General features: G+C 35.3%; 1 protein-coding gene across 5 annotated transcripts in view; it reads left to right on the forward strand.

Annotated features, from left to right (window-relative positions):
- APOOL (apolipoprotein O like) overlaps window positions 1-20,926 on the forward strand; it is a 139,388-nt gene that overhangs the window by 76,695 nt on the left and 41,767 nt on the right. For 3 of the 5 annotated variants that reach the window (XM_015074453.3, XM_015074452.3, XM_053201424.1), the window contains 4 exons: window positions 1,014-1,105; window positions 4,078-4,191; window positions 4,401-4,518; window positions 18,941-19,492. In XM_015074453.3, the coding sequence (XP_014929939.2) occupies window positions 1,014-1,105; window positions 4,078-4,191; window positions 4,401-4,518; window positions 18,941-19,029 (413 nt within the window). In that variant the 3' untranslated portion in view covers window positions 19,030-19,492. Of the gene's footprint in view, window positions 1-1,013; window positions 1,106-4,077; window positions 4,192-4,400; window positions 4,519-18,940; window positions 19,493-20,926 lie in introns of those variants that run through there. The other 2 variants (XM_053201423.1, XM_053201421.1) reach the window with 1 other exon arrangement.

The raw sequence follows: 20,926 nt of genomic DNA on the forward strand, positions 1-20,926 counted from the left end.
CAAAAATAGCTCGTTTTTATTTGCAAACACTGCCAGTTATTTTTTTCTTTAGTCTTTACTGATATGCCAAATAGGCTGTTTCATTTTTAAAGTAAGGGTTGTAAGAGCTGTTTCAGAGAATAAAAGTACTTACCCAATTAGAAATCCCATCATCTAATTGCCCAAATCATATTTAAAGAGTCCAAGGTACCCATTCAAGCATTTAAGATACATATTGTTTTGAACCAATTGTCTGTTGGAACTAAGCTATGGTTTAGAGTGGTGGGTTTCAAACTATTCTACAGAACTTAGGGTTCCTTGAAAGTGTTTACAGTTGTTAGGGAGATAAGGGAAGAGCATGCAGGTAGGGCTTAATACTAAGCTTCCCTCCCCCAGGCTAACCAGAGTAGCTTCAACTTTGTAAGTTTTATATATGAAGTTCGTAGTGAGATTGTATTTTGAAGATATTTTAAAGGATTTTGCTGTTAAAAAAAAGTTTGAAAATGTCTCCTGGATGCTTAGATTAGGAACTTTTTTGAAATGAGTTCAAAGTCCTTCGCTGATTAGTTAGTTGCATCTTTCGTCTTCTTAAGGACATAATCAAAACAGGATATGTAAAGAGAGCCCATTTCACTTTAACATGGTGTCACAAGCATGATAGTTGTTCAATTCTCCATATTATCATGCTTTATGAGATACTTGAAACAAATGTGTTTACAACTTTGGGTTTCTTGGGATATGAAAAAAATACCTAGTTTTTAAAAAGAAGAAAATCATTAACCCCTATGTGTAGTTAATTAACAATTTTAAATTGAGAACACTTTTCTAAACTTGGGCATGACAACTAAGAGGTTTTATTTGATTTGTGATCCTTAAGGATATTTTAGCTACCATTTAATTGATATAATTATCTAAAGAGTAAATTAACATAGGATAATGACTTAAAGGGGAACAAAGAGAATATTAAAGTTATAAAAGCATCAAGTCTCTGCTAGCATCTGTTTGGAGTATAACAGTTTATTTGAAATTCATAGGTTCCAGGTTTAAGAAAATTGCTTATCCCTTGGGACTGGCCACTTTAGGAGCAACTGTTTGCTACCCAGTTCAGTCAATAATAATTGCAAAGGTAAGTTCTTTTTCTTTTTTTCCTTTTTTTTTTTTTTGGCTTGTTGTTTTATTTTTTTATTGTTTAATTTATATCCAAGGTAGTTAGCATATAGTGCAGCATTGATTTCAGGAGTAGATTCCTTAATGCTCCTTACCCATTTAGACCATCCCCGCTCCCACAACCCCTCCAGCAACCCTCTGTTTGTTCTCTATATTTAAGAGTCTTTTATGTTTTGTCCCCCTCCCTGTTTTTATATTATTTTTGCTTCCCTTCCCCTTATGATCATCTGTTTTATATCTAAAAGTCCTCATACGAGTGAAGTCATAGGGTATTTCTTCTTAAGTGATACCTACATTTCAGTATTTGTTTAAACTCTTAATGTGACAGTCATAAGTATCTGCAACATTCAATTTTCAGAGAAATATGGTTGGTATCAACTATTATCTTGGCAAAATTACATTCACATTTGAGCATGGTAAATGCTATTCCTAATTATTTAGTCTCACAAATAAATAGGATGAATTTGTTTAAATATAATTCAACAATATAAATGCCACTTTGGGATTAAGTCCAGATACAGTGAATTCTGAATTATAATTTATGGGGAGAAATACTGCTCTGTTGTTGGGCTCTGTGAAATTCAATTTTTAATTAGAAAATTATACCTGCTGGCTGCTGTCAGTTCATCAGATTAACATGATGCAAGGAACAGTGAATTGATAGATAACAGAGGCTTCTGAAGGTAAAAAAAAAAAATTATATACACAAACTCAATTTTGATACCACCTGGAACTAAGTAACACTTGCCCTGAGTCCATATTATAGATGCTTTGTCATTTTCTTTTCAGCTTACCTACAAATCCAAACATTCTCTCAATGATTTGAACAGTTTGTGTCAGTATTTTACTTTTAATACATATTTAGATTCAGAAGGAGAGTTTTGGGTTATGCAGTTTTTTCTTCTTTTGTTTCTTTCAATTAGCAACATTTAACATTTCCCCCTTGCACTTGAAGTAGTATGTAGTGTTGCCAGAAGGACTTTCTGTACTTGTATTCTTGTTACTACATTTCTTTAATTATTGATGTAGGTGAAACTGTCTACTCAGTATTTTAGGAATGACAAAGATATAGTGCCCTTTGTAGTTTGTTATGTGATCAAGCTATACTCTGGAAAACAGTGTGGAGGTTCCTCAAAAAATTAAAAATAGATCTACGCTATGACCCAGCAATAGCACTACTAGAAATTACCTAAGGGATACAGGAGTGCTGATGTATAGGGGCACTTGTACCGCAATGTTTATAGCAGCACTCTCAACAATAGCCAAATTATGGAAAGAGCCTAAATGTCCATCAACTGATGAATGGATAAAGAAATTGTGGTTTATATACACAATGGAATACTACATGGCAATAAGAAAGAATGAAATAGGGCCTTTTGTAGCAATGTGGATGGAACTGGAGAGTGTTCTGCTAAGTGAAATAAGTCATACAGAGAAAGACAGATACCATATGTTTTCACTCTTAGGTGGATCCTGAGAAACTTAACAGAAGACCATGGGGGAGGGGAAGAAAAAAAAAGTTAGAGAGGGAGGGAGCCAAACCATAAGAGACTTTTAAAAACTGAGAACAATCTGGGGGTTGATGGGGGTTGGCAGGAGGGGAGGGTGGGTGATGGACATTGAGGAGGGCACCTGTTGGGATGAGCACTGGGTGTTGTATGGAAACCAATTTAACAATACATTTCATATTAAAAAAATAAATTAAATAAATAAATAAAACATAATTGAGATTGTAGTGTATATCTGTTCTCTCATCTCTTCACTACAGTGATTCATCATGGAACCCCATGTCGGTGCATATAAATCTCCCTCATCTTTTTTGGTAGATCTATCTATATGTCTCAACATTCCATTTGTCTTAAAATTGTGTTTGTATCTAATGCACATATAAGAGGAAAAACTCAGGAAGAATATGCACACAGCTGTGAACAAATGTTACATTGGGGGAGGAAGAGGATTTTCTTTATATTAGTTGATTGATTTATTTTTCTTAAGTGTAGCTAATACTTAGCAAAAAAAATCTAAGCAAGAAAGTCACAGTTCTAAAAAGTTTTATAAGTTTATGTTTATATAAAGTGTAATCCTGGAAATCTCCCAAAACCTCTTTAAATCTTTAAAAATCAATAGCTATTGAAATTACTTTAACCATAAGGAACAAAAGGGTGGGGAAACAATAGAAAGAAGGAATCAGAAGATTTTTAAAGGGAAAAAGATATGAAGGAAAGTATCAGCAGCCTTTTCTTCAGTGTGTTTGTAGTTCATTTTTAACTTTATGTTTCTACCAGAAGAGTATTATTCTCTGGAGAAATACATTAGTGCTTTTTATTTATGACAGGAGAAAGCACCATAAACATTTGAACAAAAACACTAATTTCATAGCATCTTAAAATCTTATTTTCTCAGTCAACTGTTTATTATCTCAAAACTATCTTTCCTGCTTCTATTAAAAAGACATAGTTTTAAATTCACATGTTACAGTGTGAATGCAAACTATACATTTTTAAGTATTTTTCTAAAAGCAGTTTTAGGTTCATAACAAAATTAAGGGGGAGGTAAGAGATTTCCTATACACACCCTGTTCCCACACATGCTTGGTATCTTCCATTATCAGCATACCCCACTAGAGTGGTACATTTTTTGCAGTTGATAAGCCTACATTGACACATATCACCCAAAGTCCACAGTTTACATTAGGATTCACTCTTGGTGATGTAGTAACTATACATTTTTTTAGATTTTTACATGAAGCAAATAATTTTTCATGTAAGATTTAGAAAATGGGGCTTTGTGTTGTATGATCTAGAGATTTAAATCTGTGATATTGATTCTGTCCTGAGTGTTCACATAAAATACCTGACATAATTTTTTTAATACTTGTTATTTTACCTTTTAAAAATATAACTTATTTGACTCACTTCTTGTTTTAATTAGGTAACTGGGAAAAAGGCATATACTACAAGCCAGCAAATTTATGAAGCAGTTAAATCATTGTGGACAAAAAACAACAAAAAAGAGTCACTCCCTAAACCTAAAGAAAGAACTAAGGTAGAATTTAAATGAATCAAAAAGGTAGACATTGAATTTTCTTGGTTGGGGTGGAGATTGGCTTATAATGGGAGTCCTGGACAAAGTTCAAGGGTAGAATGAAAGGAGATGAAGAAACATAATATCATTGCATGCTGTACATTTTTAGTATGTTTTATTGTTTTAGCAATATGATTTACTTATGAAGGAAAAATCTTTTTGTTAAACAGATAGAAAACTCTGGTGAAATAGAAATATCTGCAAAAACATCTCACAACCTGAAATTTTCAGTGCCTTTGTCAACAGAACTCATCTTTGAAACAAAGACAGAATCGGAATCTACCTCAGGTTTGTTGGAAATAATTCAATTTTGTTTTCCTTCTTTTCTTAAATAATTTTATAGTATCGTTAGTAGTAGTTTGAACTTATTTTTGTGCTTTCTTCATAAATGTTTTTTCCTATAACAGGAAAAACATAGTAGTCCTATATATAGTCCTATATATATATATGTATGTAGTCCTATATATGTATATATGTAGTCCTATGACTACATAGTCATATATATATGTAGTCCTATATATAGGACTACTATGTAGTCCTATGACTACATACATACATATATATATATATATATATATATATACACATATATATATACGTATATGTATATATATGTAGTCCTATATATATGTTTCCTATAACATAGTAGTCTATATATCTTTTTAGATAATGAGATACTTGGGTACTTGGGACTCTAATTGCCACATAGTTCATAATACCAATCTTTGCATATGGGAATATAGAGTAGCACTGGTGGGTTGGATGAGTGAAGCATTTAAATCACTCTATAAATGTGAGCTTTGTGATGAGGTGGAGGAAAATGGGCCTCCTTATTACATATGCACCTAATGTAGAAGATTCCAATTTATAGACTATGAGTCAAATCTACATAAAAGAAATATTAGCTTTCCATTTCTTATGCTGTATACCCTTGTCATTCTTAGTTTCCACCATCACTTTTATTTAGTTTAGATACCAGGAGAACATTCAGCATGAAATAGTGAAATAACACCAATTATAATACTAAGAACGTTTTAATATTAGATGCTGGCAATTAATACTTTGTAGGGCCACATAGTGATAATTATACTTTCTAGGCAGATACTACCATGATTTTATTGCAATCATTAAAAAGGCAACAGAGTGTTTAGTACCATTTGAGGGGTATATTCACATAAACTCACTACTTCCTGGGTTGCACAGGATTGTCTCTCTGTACAATGTGAATGCTCATTGTTTTATTGCAAAGGAAGCAGGACCAACTCAGAGATAAGGAAGTAGGAAGTAATGATAATATGTGCCATATACTGATCACCTACTGTGGTGTAAAGAGCTATAAATATAATATGTTATTCTCACCCAAAAGCAAAACAAAACAAAAAACTTCTTGTGTACATGTAATTATGACCATTTCATGATGAACATATTCAGACTTAGGAAGCTTAAGTAACTTCTCCAAAATCCTATAGCTTATGAGTAGTAGAGTTGTATTTATAGCCTGGATCTTCCTAACACCAAAGTCCAAACTCTTTCTATTGTGTATAGATTATCTCATTTAAAACCAGAGTTTAGTCTCTGATTTCAACTGTCTTCTCTATGTTAATCTTTATAAAAGCTGTCACTGAGTAACAAGCCTGATAAGAGTTTTACTGTTTTATTATGTCACCTCTCAATTCCAATCTGATGATTTACAGTATTTATTTTTGTTATTATTTAATTTCAATTTTAGTATAGTTAACAAACACTGTATTAGTGTCAGGTGTACAATATATTGATTCAACACTTCTATACAACACCTTATGCTCATCACAAGTGTGCTCCTTAGTACCCATAAACTATTCATGCATCCCCCCCACCTAGCTCCCCTTTGGTAACCATCAGTTTGTTCTCAGTAGTTAAAAGTCTGTTAGTTGGCGTGTCCCTCTTTCTCTCTCTTCTTTTTTCTCTTGGTTATTTGTTTTGTTTTCAATTTCTATATATTGAAATCATATGATACTTGTTTCTTAACTTCTACATATGAGTGAAATCATATGGTATTTGTCTTTCTCTGATTGAGTTATTTTGCTTAGCATTATACTTTTTATCCATGTTGCAAATTGCAAGATTTCATTCTTTCTCGTGGCTAAATAATACTCCCATTTTATGCACACATAGACCACATCTTTCTCCATTCATCCATCAATGGACACATGGGCTGCTTCCATATCTTGGCTATTGTAAATAATGCTGCTAGAAACATAAGGGTGCATGTATCGCTTTGAATTAGTGTATTTGTATCCTTTGGATAAATACCCACTAGCACAATTGCTGAATCATAGGGTAATTCTATTTTTAACTTTTTGAAGAACCTCTATACTGTTTTCCAGAGTTGCTGACCCAGTTTGCATTCCCACCAAGAGTGTAAGAGGGTTCCCTTTTCTCCACATCCTTGCCAACACCTATTGTTTCTTGTGTTGTTGAATTTAGCCATTCTGACAGGTGTGAGGTAATATCTTATTGTAGTCTTAATTTACATTTCCCTAATAATCAGTGAAGTTTACCATCTTTTCATGTGTCTGTTGGCCATCTCTATGTCTTCTTTGGAAAAATGTATATTCATGTCTTCTGCCTAGTTTTTATTGGATTATTAGATTTTGGGGCATTGCATTTTAAATTCTTTAAATATTTTGTATACTAACCCGTTTTCAGATATGTCATTTGCAAATATCGTCTCCCATTCCATACATGGCCTTTTGGTTTTGTTGATTGTTTCCTTTGCTGTGCAGAATCTTTTATTTTGATATAGTCCCTATAGTTTATTTTTTTTACTTTGTTTCCGCTGCCTCGGGAGACATATCTAGAAAGAAGTTGCTACAGGCAATGTTGAAGTTATTGCCTGTGTTCTCCCCCAAGATTTTGATGGTTTCAGGTCTAACATTTAGGTCTTTTAATCCATTTTGAATTTATTTTTTGTGTATGATGTAAGAAAGTGGTCCAGTTTCATTGTTTTGTATGTGGCTGTCCACTTTTCCCAACACCATTTGTTGAAGAGACATTCTTTTCCCATTGGATATTCTTTGCTGCTTTGTCAAAGTTTAATTGACCATACAGTTGTCAGTTCACTTCTGTGTTTTCTATTCTGTTCATTTTTTATCAATGTGTCTATTTTTGTGCCAGTACCATACTGTTTTGATCACTACAGTGTTGTAATGTAACTTAAAGTCAGGAATTGTAATGCCTACAACTTTGCTTTTCGTTTTCAAGGTTGCTTTGGCACTTTGGGGTCTTTTGTGGTTCCATAGAAATTTTAGAACTGTTTGGTCTAGCTTTGTGAAAAGTGCTGGTGGTATTTTGATAGGGATTGCATTAAATGTGTAGATTGCTTTACATAGATATTTTAAGAATATTTGTTCTTCTGATCCATGGCATGGAGTGTCTTTCCATTTCTTGGAGTCCTCTTCAATTTCTTTCATCAGTGTTTATAGTTTTCTGAGTAAAGGTCTTTCACCTCTGGTTAGGTTTATTCCTAAGTATCTTATTGTTTATGGTTCAGTTGTAAATGGTATTGATTCCATAATTTCTCTTTCTCCTGCTTCAGTCTTTTTTAAAAGTTTTTTTTTATGCTTATTTTTGAGAGAGAGAGACAGAGCATGAGCAGGGGAAGGGTAGAAAGAGGGGGAGACACAGAATCCAAAGCAGGGTACAGTCTCCGTGCTGTCAGCACAAAACCCGACTTGGGGCTTGAACTTGGGAATGGAGAGATCATGACCTGAGCTGAAGTTGGACACTTAACTGACTGAGCCACCCAGGCACCCCTCTTCTGCTTTATTCTTGGTGTATAGAAATGCAACAGATTTCTGCATGTTGATTTTGTATCCTGCAACTTTAATGAATTCATTAATCAGTTCTAGCATTTTTTTGGTCGAGTCTTCAGGGTTTTTTTTTAATTTTATGTTTTATTTATTTTTGAGAGCAAGAGAGACAGAGCACGAGCAGGGAGGGGCAGAGAGAGAGAGGGAGACACAGAATCCATAGCAGGCTCCAGGCTCCGAGCTGTCAGCACAGAGCCCGACATGGGGCTCAAACTCACAGACTGCAAGATCATGACCTGAGCCGAAGTCAGATGCTTAACTGACTGAGCCACCCAGGCGCCCCTTTAGGGTTTTCTATATATAGTATCATGTCATCTGCAGAGATTGCAAGTTTTACTTATTCCATGCCAATTTGGATGCCTTTTATTTCTTTTTGTTGTCTGATTGCTATAGCTAAGACTTCCAGTACTATGTTGAATAAAACTGAGGGTTGACATCTTTGTGTTATTTCTGCCCATAGGGGAACAGCTCTGTTTTTTCCCCATGGAATATGGTATTATTAGCTATGGGTTTTTCATATATGGCCTCTATTATGTTGACGTATGTTCCCTCAAAATCTACTTTGTTAAGGGTTTTCATCATGAATGGAAGTACTTTGTCAAATGCTTTTTCTGCATCTATTCAGTTAGTTCAAAATTTCTATTTCTTCCTGTTTCATCTTTGGTAGTTTATATATTTCTAGGAATTTATCCATTTCCTCTAGGTTGTCCAATTTGTTGGCATATAATTTTTCATAATATTCTCTTATAATTGTATTTCTGTAGTGTTGGTTTTATTTCTCCTCTCTCATTTATGATTTGATTTATTGGACTCCTTTCCCTTTTTTTCTTGATAAGTCTGGCTGTACATTCATCAAGTTTATCAGGTTTTTCAAAGTACCAGCTCCTGGTTTCATTGGCCTGTTGTATTTTTAATTTCCATATCATTTTTTCTGCTTTAATCTTTATTATTTCCTCCTTTTTGTTATTTTTAGGTTTGTTTTTTCATTCTTTTTCTAGTTCCTTTAGGTGTAAGGTTAGGCTGGTCATTTGATATTTTTCTTGCTTCTAGAGATAGCCTGTATTGCTGTATACTTCCGTCTAAGAACCACTTTTGCTGAGTCCCAAAGGTTTTGAATTGTTGTGTTTTTATTTTAATGTGTTCCCATGTATTTTTTTCTATCTTCTTTTATTTCCTGGTGAACCATTTATTGTTTAGTAGCATGTTCTTTAACTAAACTCCACGTGTTTGTGGTCTTTCCAGATTTTTTCTCGTGGTTGACTTCTAGTTTCATAGCATTGTGGTCAGAGGAGATGTATGGTATGCTTTAATCTTGTTCAGTTTATTGAAGCTTGTTTTGTGACTTCATATGTGATCTCTTCTGGGGAATGGTGCATGTGCACTTGAAAAGAATGTGTTTTCTGCCACTTTAGGATGAAATGTTTTGAATATATCTGTTAAATTCATCTGGTCCAGTGTGTCATTCAAAGCAATTGTTTCCTTGTTGATTTTCTGTTTTAGATGCTCTATTGATGTAAGTGGGGTGTGTTAACATCCCCTATTATAATTGTATTACTATCTTTTAGTTTCCTTTATGTTTGTTATTAACTGTTTTATCTATTTGGGTGCTTTCATGTTGGGTGCATAAATATTTAAAATTGTTCTGTCTTCTTGTTGCAATGTCCCCTTTATGGTTATATAGTACCCTTCTTTGACTTTTGTTACAGTCTTTGTTTTAAAGTCTGTTGTGTCCAGTATAAATTTGTTCGACATCCATTTGCATGATAGATGTTTCTTCATCCCCTCACTTTCAATCTGCAGGTGTGTTGAGGTCAAAAATGAGTCTCTTCTAGGCAGTACATAGATGGATCTTGTTACTTTTTTTGTTTTGTTTTTTAATCCTTTGACACCCATGTCTCTTAATTGAAACTTTTATAGCATTTACATCCAAAGTAATTATTGATAAATATGTATTTATTGCCAATATGTTATCTGTTTTTGTGGTTGTTTTGGGAGATTTCTTCTGATCTTTTCTTTTCCTTCTCTCTTCCATGGTTTGCTGGTTTTCCTTAGTGATATATTTGGATTTCTCTTTTTTCATTGTGTATCTATTACTGGTTTTTGATATATCATTACATTAAATTTGTATATAACATCTTTGGCTTAAGATGTCTATAGTAACTGATGGTCATTTAAGTTTGTACCCATTCTTTTTTTTTTTTTTTTTTTTTTTAGAGAGAGAGAGGATGAATGAGCAGGGGAGGGGTATAGAGAGAATCTCAAGCAGGCTCCACATTCAGCGTGGAACCCAATGCGGGGCTTGATCCCACAACCCTGGGATCATGACTTGAGCCAAAATCAAGAGTCAGACACTCAACCAACTGAGCTACCCAGGCGCCCCTGAACCCATTCTAAATTCCTCTCTTCTCCATGTTTTAGGTATATGGTTTCATATTTTATATCCTTACATTTTGTGAGTTCCTTGACCGATTTTTACAGAAATAATCATTGTTCCTGCTTTTGTGTTTCCTACTTGTATACTGTCAATTTTGGTCTTTCCTTTCCACTCTAAGAGCTCCCTTTAGTATTTCTTTCAGGGCTGGTTTAGTGGACACAAACTCGTTTAGTTTTTGTTTATCTGGTAAACTCTTTATCTCTTTTTGTATTCTTAAAGCCTTGCTGAGTAGAGTATTATTGGCTGCAGATTTTTCCCATTAAGCGCTTTGAATATATCATGCCACTCCCTTCTGGCTTGCAAAGTTCATGCTGAAAAATCTCTAGGTAGCCTTATGGGGTTTCCCTTGTATGTAACTGTCTACTTTTGTCTTTCCACTTTAAAATTTTTTTCTTTACCACTATATTTTGTCATTTAATTATAGTATGTCTTAGTGTGGGTCTGTTTTTATTTATTTTGTTGCAGGTTCTCTGTGCCTATTAGATCTCTATCCTCCCCAGATTAAGGAACTTTTTAGCTATTATCTCTTCAAATACATCTTCTGTTCCCCTTTTTCTCTCTTCTTCCTCTGGTATTCCTATAATGTGAATATTCTTCCTCTGGTATTCCTGTAATGTGAATAATATTACTGTTGATGGAGTCACTGAGTGCTCTAAGTCTATTCTCATTTTGTATAATTCTTTTTTCTTTCTTTTTTTCAAGTTGATTACTTTCCATTATTCTGTCTTCTAGGTCATTAATTCATTCTTTTTACAGCATAGTGTTAATTCCATCAAGTGTGTTTCTCATTTTGTTTATTGAACCATATATCTATACTCTATTATTCCTGTTTTAAGGAATCTCTGTTTTAAGAGTCTCATTGATGCCTTCCACTCTTCCCAATTCCAATGAGTGTCTTTATGATCATTTATTTCAATTCTCTATTGGATATGTTACTTATATCTGTTTCACTTAGCTCTCTGGTTGTCATCTTGTATTGTTCTTTCATTGAGGACAAAACCCCCTGTCTTCTCATTTTGTCTAACGTTCTGTGCCTGCTTCTGTGTGTTAGAAAAGTCAGCTATATCTTCTGTTCTTGGGGGTAATGGCCTTATGAAGATGTCTTGTAGTGCCCTCTAGTATTGTGTTCCCTGTTCTCCAGGGCCTGGTGTTTCCAGGAGTGTGCTGCCTGTGCTCTATTACTATGTCCTGGCCACTTTATCCTTTAGGACAGTTGTCTGCAGAGGCTCTATTTGCCTCTTGTGGGCAGTGTTTGGTCCCTGGTCTGAATGTGGCGAGTTTTAACTAGGTGTGCTCTGGTGTACTTGTGAAATGAGACCTATCACTACCACTGCCAGAACTGAGGACCTGCAAATCTCCCAGGTTGGGAGACTTAGTTGGGTAGGGGTTGGGGCTGGTCTTCTGGGGGAGAGGGCCCTCTGCTCTGGGACTGAGGCAAGTATGCCTAGGAGGGGTACTTCCACCAGGTGTGGGGGCATGGCTTGTTATAAGTAAGTTAGGTAGTGAGTGTGGGGGATGTGCTGGTTTCTGCATTTGGCTCTGTGCATGTTGAGGGGCCAGGGTTTGGGGAGTTGGTGTCTGTCAGTTTCTTTGTTTCTGGAAGAGTCTTTCTGTGAATGCTGCCTCTCTTGAACGGGCTCTGAGATGAGTAAATAACCACTGCACTGTGTGCCTCAGGTATTCTTCAGATTGTTGTTTCCACACTGTATGTCCACAAGCTGTTTGCTTTGCCTTCTCTCCAAGAGCAGTTCCAATGCTTCCAGGCTCTCCTTGAGCCAAGCCCACTGACCTTTAGGACTCAGGCTTTAAACCACACTCATTGGAAGCACTCCTAAAATTTGGGCCCTCTCACTTTCCAAGACAGTTTGCTATGGGGATTCATTTTCCCTGTGCACTCCTCTGTGTGTTTGTCACCCTTCTCTGAGACTGCAACAACCTGCCCACTATAGTGGTCACCATCTATTTTTCTTCTAAACCTCGTCTCCACACTATTTACTTTCTTTAGTGTGGTCTTCTCTCTACCTTTAGTTGTGGAGTTTGTTCTTCCAGTCTTCTTGTCAATTTCTGTGGTATTTAGGATTATTTGACAGTTATCTAGTTGTATTCATGGGTTAAGGTAGGCCTAGAATCCTTCTACTCTGCCACCATCTTCTCTGTTTCAGGATGGTTTGCAGTTTTAGACTCTTTTTTTTAAATTTTTTTAACGTTTATTTATTTTTGAGACAGAGAGAGACAGAGCATGAACAGGGGAGGGGCAGAGAGAGAGGGAGACACAGAATCTGAAACAGGCTCCAGGCTCTGAACTGTCAGCACAGAGCCCTATGCGGGGCTCGAACTCACGGACCATGAGATCATGACCTGAGCCGAAGTCGTACACTTAACCGACCAAGCCACCCAGGTGCCCCTAGACTCTTTCTGATAATCCACAGTTGATCATATTCCCACAAGTATATAATATATCCCGTCAGCTTTCTAAACACCTGTCAATTTCAGAGTATCTTTGTAGAGATGAAACACATTACACCTTAACAGTGGCACCAAACTGTCCCTAGTCAATGTTTTTTCTTCACACATCTGGATTCTGGAACATTTTACCCACTTGTAATGGGTAATGTATATGAAAATCATTCAAAGTTCACATGTAGAGGAGCAAGATTTGCCAGTACTATTCATCCTTATTCCTTATCATATATCATTCAGAGTTGATTATACAGAATACTTTTTGGGTTCACCATTTTGACATTTCACATGCAATCCTAAAGGTCCAAGACATGGAATACAGTAGTAATTAGGAGCACAGATTTAAGAATAAGACCTGGATATGAATCCTAGATCCAACATTTGCTAGTTCTGTTACCTGTGGCAAATTATCAAATATCTCAAGCCTGTCCCTTCATCCATAAATGGGAGATAATAATAGTGTTTTTCTCACATAGTTGTGAGGATTAAATGAGATGTTGCATGTAAAGCACAAAGTACAATGTCAACCACATGCTAAGGTCTCAGTGTGTTAGAAAATATCATTTGCCTAGAGTAATTAGCCATTTTGCTGATAAACAAGATTATTTCCATTGAGCAAAGTTTGGGAGCACATTATATAGCTAGAGAGCCTAGTCATAGCTACTACTTACCACTGTACAGACTATGTTGGGTATACTATTCAATTATATGTTGTGGCTCTGAATATGAGTTCATTTGTTCTCTGTCATCCATATACATTTATAATAAAAATTATGTTATTTTAGGAATAACAAATTAGGAAATTTGGTTACATGGACCTCTGAAATCTGATGAAAGCAGAATGAAATCTCTCATTCTCACAAGATTAATGTCCCTCTAAACCAGAGGTTGGCTGACTATGGCCTTTGTGCTAAATCTGGCTCACCATCTATTTTTGTACCTTCCACAAGCCAAGAATAGTTTCTACATGGTTGAAATGGTTGAAAAAAATAAAAACATTCTAAATAAATAAAAAATACATTTTTTGAAAAGAGAACATATGAAACGTAAGTCTTAGTGTCTGTAAATAAAGTTTTATTGGAATACAGGTCCACTCGTTCATTTATATATTGACTGTGGCTGCTTTCATACTACAGTTGCACAATTGAGCAAAGGAGACCTTACGGTTTACAAAATCAAAATATTTACTCCGGCCCATTGCAGAAAAAGATTGCTGATACTACTTGTAGAAGGATGAGGTGTGCCATAAATACACGACTCATCTCCCCCTCATAATATTTGCCAGATTTTGTATGGAACAAGAGACTAAATAGCTAAGCTCCAAACATCTGAAGGGCAAAACCAAATTTCCTAGTCTTTTATAGCAAGGGAGACAGAAACTCATCAGGCTCTCAATCAGCACCTTTGGAGTGCTATACCTGAAGAAAAGAGAGGAACCAGAGGTTGAGTGACTCTTATTAACACTGCAACTCAGCTCAGTGTCTGGATTAAGATGATAAGTACCTTACCCTTCCTTAAGAGGAAAAGGGTCACTTCTCTGGTAGAAGATACCATGCTTTCTATGTCCACCATATAAACAAAAAAAATATTAGTCATGCAAAGAAGTAGGAAGATGTGACTGACAAACAAAATAACAGCAAACCCACAGGTGATCTAAATATTGAAGTTAGCATAAAAGGACTTTAACTGTGATTAATATGTTAAATAGAAAACAAGAACAAAATAGATGAAAAAATGGAGATTTTCACAGGAATTGGAATCTATTTAAAAAATCAAGCAGATATTCTAGAAGTGAAAAATATAGTACCTGAAGCTAAGGACTCCTTGGATGGATTTAAGAGCCAACTGTGTAAAAGAGGACAGAAGTAATGAACTCAGATACAATTCAATAGAATATAGCTAAAGTGAAGCAAAGAGAGAAAAAACGAATGAAAGGAATAGAACAAAGGGTGAGAAAGTAACTTGCAGTGACTAGTATATTTAAGTATTTCAATTACTGATGAGCTGAATGCTGAATATGATCTCAAATTTATACAAAAGAAACAAAAATTGAATTTTTAACAATCTTAACTTCACTCAGGAATTTATTAGTGATCTGTCCCACTTTTTGGTACCTAACTGCTTGAAATATAAATGAGATAATATGTGAACTAAATTATCAGTGAATAGATAACACCTAAGGGCTTTTTAAGGCACTAATTTATTTTTATTTTATAACTTTAAATATCTTTACTTTTTCCTGTTTGTTGTAATGCCAGCTCTTTTTTTAAAATGTTATCTTATTATTTGAGAAAGAGAGACTATGAGCAGGAGAGGGGCAGAGAGGGGGGTGAGTAGAGAATTCCTGAGCAGTCTCTGCAGGGTGAGCCCACAGAGCCTGATGTGGGGCTAGAACCCACAAAACTGTGAGATCATGACCTGAGCTGAAATCGAGAGTGTGACACTCAACCGACTGAGCCACCCAGGTGCCCCACACCAGCTCTTTTTTTTAAAGTTTTATTTAAATTCCAGTTAGTTAACATGCAATGTAATAGTAGTTTCAGGTGTACCGTATAGTAATTCGATACTTCCATATAACACCTGTGCTCATCACAACATGATACCACCAGCTTTTTAAAAAGTCTTCTAAACAACTTTATGTATAAAAACAACTTTTTATGAAGGATTAAGAATATGATAGATTGCAAAGAAAAGGGTTAGGGGATTGAGATTCAAGAAGAGTTTTATGACTGCTAATCCTTTGGGAAGACAGGGAGCCCTTGATCAGCTCAAGGGGTGAAGAAATTTCTGAGAGCAAAAGATGTAATCCTTAATTATTCAGAAAAGCAGATGAATCTTTTTTAAAAGGCAGAAAACAAGTGACCTACATTAAGTGGTTCTAAACCAGAGGGATCCATGTTACAATTACTGAAGTTGTTTTTTTGTTTGTTTGTTTTTCCTAAAATTCACTCTGCCTAAGAATTATAAATTAGAATCTCCAGACGTTAGGCAGGTGGATTGTAGGAAAAGCTCCAAAGGCATTTCTCTATGCATATTTCTTGCCTGACATAAGGTATGGATAAATTAAAATTTTGAAACTTTTCAACAGATTTTGAGAGAGAGAGATCCAAATGCAAAGGGGCCTTTCAAATTTGGGTGAGCTGAAGCTTTGGCTAGACTGTAGACAAGAATATATATTAAGGAAGTAAGTAGAAGTGTTAGAGAACTTAGTCAACTGATGGGCATTGTTAAGCAAATTAGGCACATTCAGACTTAAATAAAGTAATTATTTGTCATATGCTTACTATATTATGTCTGATAAGAAGAAAACTCTCTTAGTACACTTTTCACTCATACTGAGCAAAGGCGGCGGTTAAAGATACAATGAGAAGGGAGCAGGCAGAACCAGTTTTTTAACCTTTTTTGTGTGTTATGGACCCCTTCTCAGAATAATGCTTTCAAATGGATAAAACAAAATACATGGTAATATATGAGCTCCCTTAAAGTTATTTAACAACAGTATCTAACATATATAATAAAAGCCATAGTTTTAAAGTTGTGCTAAGTACAAATATTTCAAGATATTTGCAACTGTAGCATGATATGAAAATATTTATGATTTCTATTAGTGACAGAATCTAAGGTCATGCTAATACTGTTGTGGTTTGTTACCTTCATTCATTATTGAAGAAAATGTTCATTTTCAGTCGGAGGTTAATGAAAATAAAGACAAATTTCCTACATTTAAATTCATAGGTAACATGAACTTTATCCACAGACCGCCAAAGGGACCCCATGTTAAGAATTTCTATCCAAAAAAAAAAAAAAAATTACTATCCTATGGAGAACTGTATTAGTGTATGGATAGTGATTACTTATGATCTTTTTAATATATGTGGTGAAGTTATATATAGATATATCACACTTTATGAAATAGAAAAAGTTTCTTAAGAAATAGGCATAGGGGCGCCTGGGTGGCGCAGTCGGTTAAGCGTCCGACTTCAGCCAGGTCACGATCTTGCGGTCCGTGAGTTCGAGCCCCACGTCAGGCTCTGGGCTGATGGCTCAGAGCCTGGAGCCTGTTTCCAATTCTGTGTCTCCCTCTCTCTCTGCCCCTCCCCCGTTCATGTTCTGTCTCTCTCTGTCCCAAAAATAAATAAAAAATGTTGAAAAAAAAAAAAAGAAATAGGCATAAATGATTGTATGTAAATCTATTTCTCCCCTTTGTTTTTATCATAAAACTATAAATTAAATTCCTCTATGGGAAAAAGATATGTTTCCCAAATGTAACAAAATTATTTTAAAATAAATCATTTTGAAAAACATTTAAAATAAAAACAAGTTTCTGAAAAAAATTAAAATCTTATAAAGTAAATATAAAAATAGTTGTTTCTTGTCTACTTGCCATGCCCAGGTTGTTATATGCAGAACTTTGTATGTATTATTATACTGAATATTAAAAATAATTGTGTGACATTGTTACTGCTCTAGCCCCCTTTTCACAGGAGCCAGGGTTGTTGTGTTAGAGAGTCAAACTAACTTGGATTCAGTCTTGTCTCCACTTATCAACTAAGTGAGATTAGTCAATTTTCTTGACCTCTCTAAATTAAAATGTCCTTATCTGTAAAACAAGGATAATATAAAAATATCATCTGTCTCATGGTGGTAATATGAGATAATGAATGAAAATAATGTAGTATCTTGTCTGGCACAATATCCGCTTATCAAGATCATCATTGGTCCACATATTGCCAACTCTGGTACATTTTCAATCTCCATCTTATGCAGTCCATCAGTAATTTTTAACACAGAAGATTACTCCCTCCTTGTTGAAAGAATCTCTTCACTTGGCTTGTTGGATACCACTTGTTCTTGAGTCTCTCACTTCACTTGACTGGCTGTTCCTTCTCAGCCTTCTCTCATACATTCTCCTAATTTTATTTAACTAAAAAAATTGGAGTATCCACAGGGCGCATTCATCAAAGGACCTCTTCTCTGATGCTCTAGATGATCTCATAGTCCTGTAATTTGAATGTCACATATAAATTAGTACTATAAAATTTATAAAGCAGCCAAGGCCTCTCCTGAGCTGTAGAGACTCACATTTCCAATAGATTACTCAACATTTGTACTCAGATATCTAGTTAGCAATACAAATTTAACACATCCAAAACTTGGCACTTCACTTGCCTTTCCCATGCTTCTCCCACATTTTTCCCTATCTCTGTAAATGTCAACTCCATCCTTCTAGTTTCTCAGGTTAGAGTCTCTCTCACATAGCATGTTCAAACCACTTAGGAAATTCTGTCCATTCTACCTTTAGAAGTTACCCAGAATCCAATCCCTTTTCACCACCTCCACAGCTACTGGTCTGCCCGCTTCCACCCTTATTTCCCTATAGTCTCTTCTCCCCACAGACAAGAGTAATCTTTTAAAAAATACAACATCATGTCACTGCTCTGCTCAAAATTGTCCATCTAGCATTAGAATAAAAGAGAAACACTATAGCTCTGTGTGGCTTAGCTTTCTTTTGTTTTCTTATCATGTCTTCTATCATTCTCACTGTACCCACAATCACCACATCTTACCTAGTCTGTTCCAGCCATATTGACCATGTTGTGTTTCCTCAGACATGCATCAGGTCCATTATACTTGCAAGGTATTTTCCTCCAATATCTACAGGGCTCACACCCTCACTCACCTCCTTCAGTTCTTTGCTCAGTTATCACCTAACTAGAAGGCCACCCTGTTTAAAATTGCAAATCACTCAAGCACTCTATATGCCCCTCCCTGTTTTATTCTTTTGCATAGCACTTACTATCATCTGATATATCTTTTACTTAATTTATTATCTCTCTTGCCCAACTTAAATGTTAGGTCGATGTTGACAGAGATTTTTCTTTTATTCATTGCTGCATTCCCAGTACCAACAATAAATTTGTGAAATGAATGACTAATTTTTTTTTTCATTTTAATACTTTATCAGGTGCTACACAGTTTATGCCTGACCCCAAGCTCATGGATCACGGGCAGTCCCATCCAGAAGATATAGATATGTACAGCACTAGAAGCTGAAATAGTCTACATAGAGAACTACAAGATGTGTGAAGTTGAAAATAATGATGAAAAAATCATGTAAAGGGTAACTGTGATACATAGAATATAACCTAAACCAAGTTTTTCCCATACATCTTCTAATGTAATGTACAGTTTGCCTAATCACATAAGTGATTAAAACACAAACTGAATTCAATTCAAACAATATTAAATGATTGACAAAGAGGCAGAAGTAGAAGTATTGGGATGCATTTAATGATTTTTAGCGGTGTTTACAAAAATAGACTAAATATATAAACACTGATGAGACTAAAATCTGAGCAAATATGTATGTGGGCACATAAATATTTATACAGATACACATATATATTTGTTTTACCTTTTTGAAACTAATGTCAGCTAAATTAGAATATTGTGTGGAAGGATGTGTTCCCCACTTTTTCATTTCCCAGAGCTGGAATAAAATATTCATATTTTATGACGCTTGGACTTGGCTTCGTCTCTTTGTTTTATTAATGTTAACTCCTCTTAAATGTACAAAAACACCTCTATTTAAGAAGACCATATTCTACAAGAGACCCCAGTGCTGCTTAGCAATCTTACTGGCTCCTTAGGTGGTTTCCTATTCTGTTCTTCAGGAGAGGTACTACAAACCTTTTATTCTCAAGTCTCCTGTACCCACCAAAGATGACTGTCTCCTATTACATACAGGGAAAAAAATTAGCTATTAGACATGACCATTTTCAACTTCTCCACTACCTTCAAGACTTACCTTTTTTTCAGCCATATACTCCCCTCATTAAGGCTAATATTTATTTGTGTTCCTGATCTCATTCTTTCCCATGTTTTCCAGTACCATATTCCATCCTGTTTAATCTTCAGTCTTTGGTTTCTCTTTTCATTTGTTTCTTTTCCTCAGTCTCTAAATAGCTTCAGATAGTCTTTGTCCAAAAACAATAGTAAAATTAAAAGTTTATTTATTTATTTTGGGAAAGAGAGAGCATGCGGGGTGGGGCAGAGAGGGAGAAAGGGAAAGAGAATCCCAAGCAGGTTCCACACTTTTAGCGTGGAACTCAGTGAGGGACTCGAACTTAGAAACCATGAGATCATGACGTGAGCTGAAATCAAGAATCAGACATCCAACCAACTGAGCCACCCAAGCACTCCGACAAAAACCTTTCTTTGACCCTGCCTCTACTTCTCAAGCTATCTTTCCTTTCTCTTTTCTATAATTTTCATACATCATAAAAAATAATTAGTGTCACTTTCTTACTTCTTCAGTTTTGATTCCATACTAACTTGTGATCCCTGGCCTCTATACCTATTTGAATTTTCTGGAATTATTGACTCTTGAACACTCCCTCCTTGAAACTCACTCCTCCCTTTTCTCTCTGTTATTCCTGCTTATCTTGTCATTCTTCATCATTCTCTTGCTCTGAATCCCGTAAATGCTGTGGTTCTTCAGGTTGCATTCCTAGTCATCTTTTCTCATTTTATGTGATCTCTCATTTTCATTCAACATACTTCACTGGCTTCAGCCACCATTTATATTTCCTTACCATTTATATTTCCAGCTCCCATATTTCTCTAGAGCCATAGACCTATTTTCTAGTTATTTATTATTGCCTCTACCTTACATTCCATATATATCCCCAATGTGAATATGCTTAAAACTAAATTGTCTCTACATCTCTCTTATTTATATGTTTTTCAAATCCACTCTACATTCTCTACTCTTCTCTAATCCTTGCTCCCGTTCAAGTTTTCATCATTACCTTCCTGGATTGTTACAATAGCCCTCCATCTGCCCTTCATCAGTCTTGCTTTCTGTCACTTCAGAATGTGTTCTGTTTGCAGGTAGCAGTAAACCAGTTAACAGTAGCTTAAATAAGAGTCTATTTCAAGTATGGAATTA

Source organism: Acinonyx jubatus, chromosome X (assembly GCF_027475565.1).
Source record: "Acinonyx jubatus isolate Ajub_Pintada_27869175 chromosome X, VMU_Ajub_asm_v1.0, whole genome shotgun sequence".
NCBI classification, from domain to species: domain Eukaryota; kingdom Metazoa; phylum Chordata; class Mammalia; order Carnivora; family Felidae; genus Acinonyx; species Acinonyx jubatus.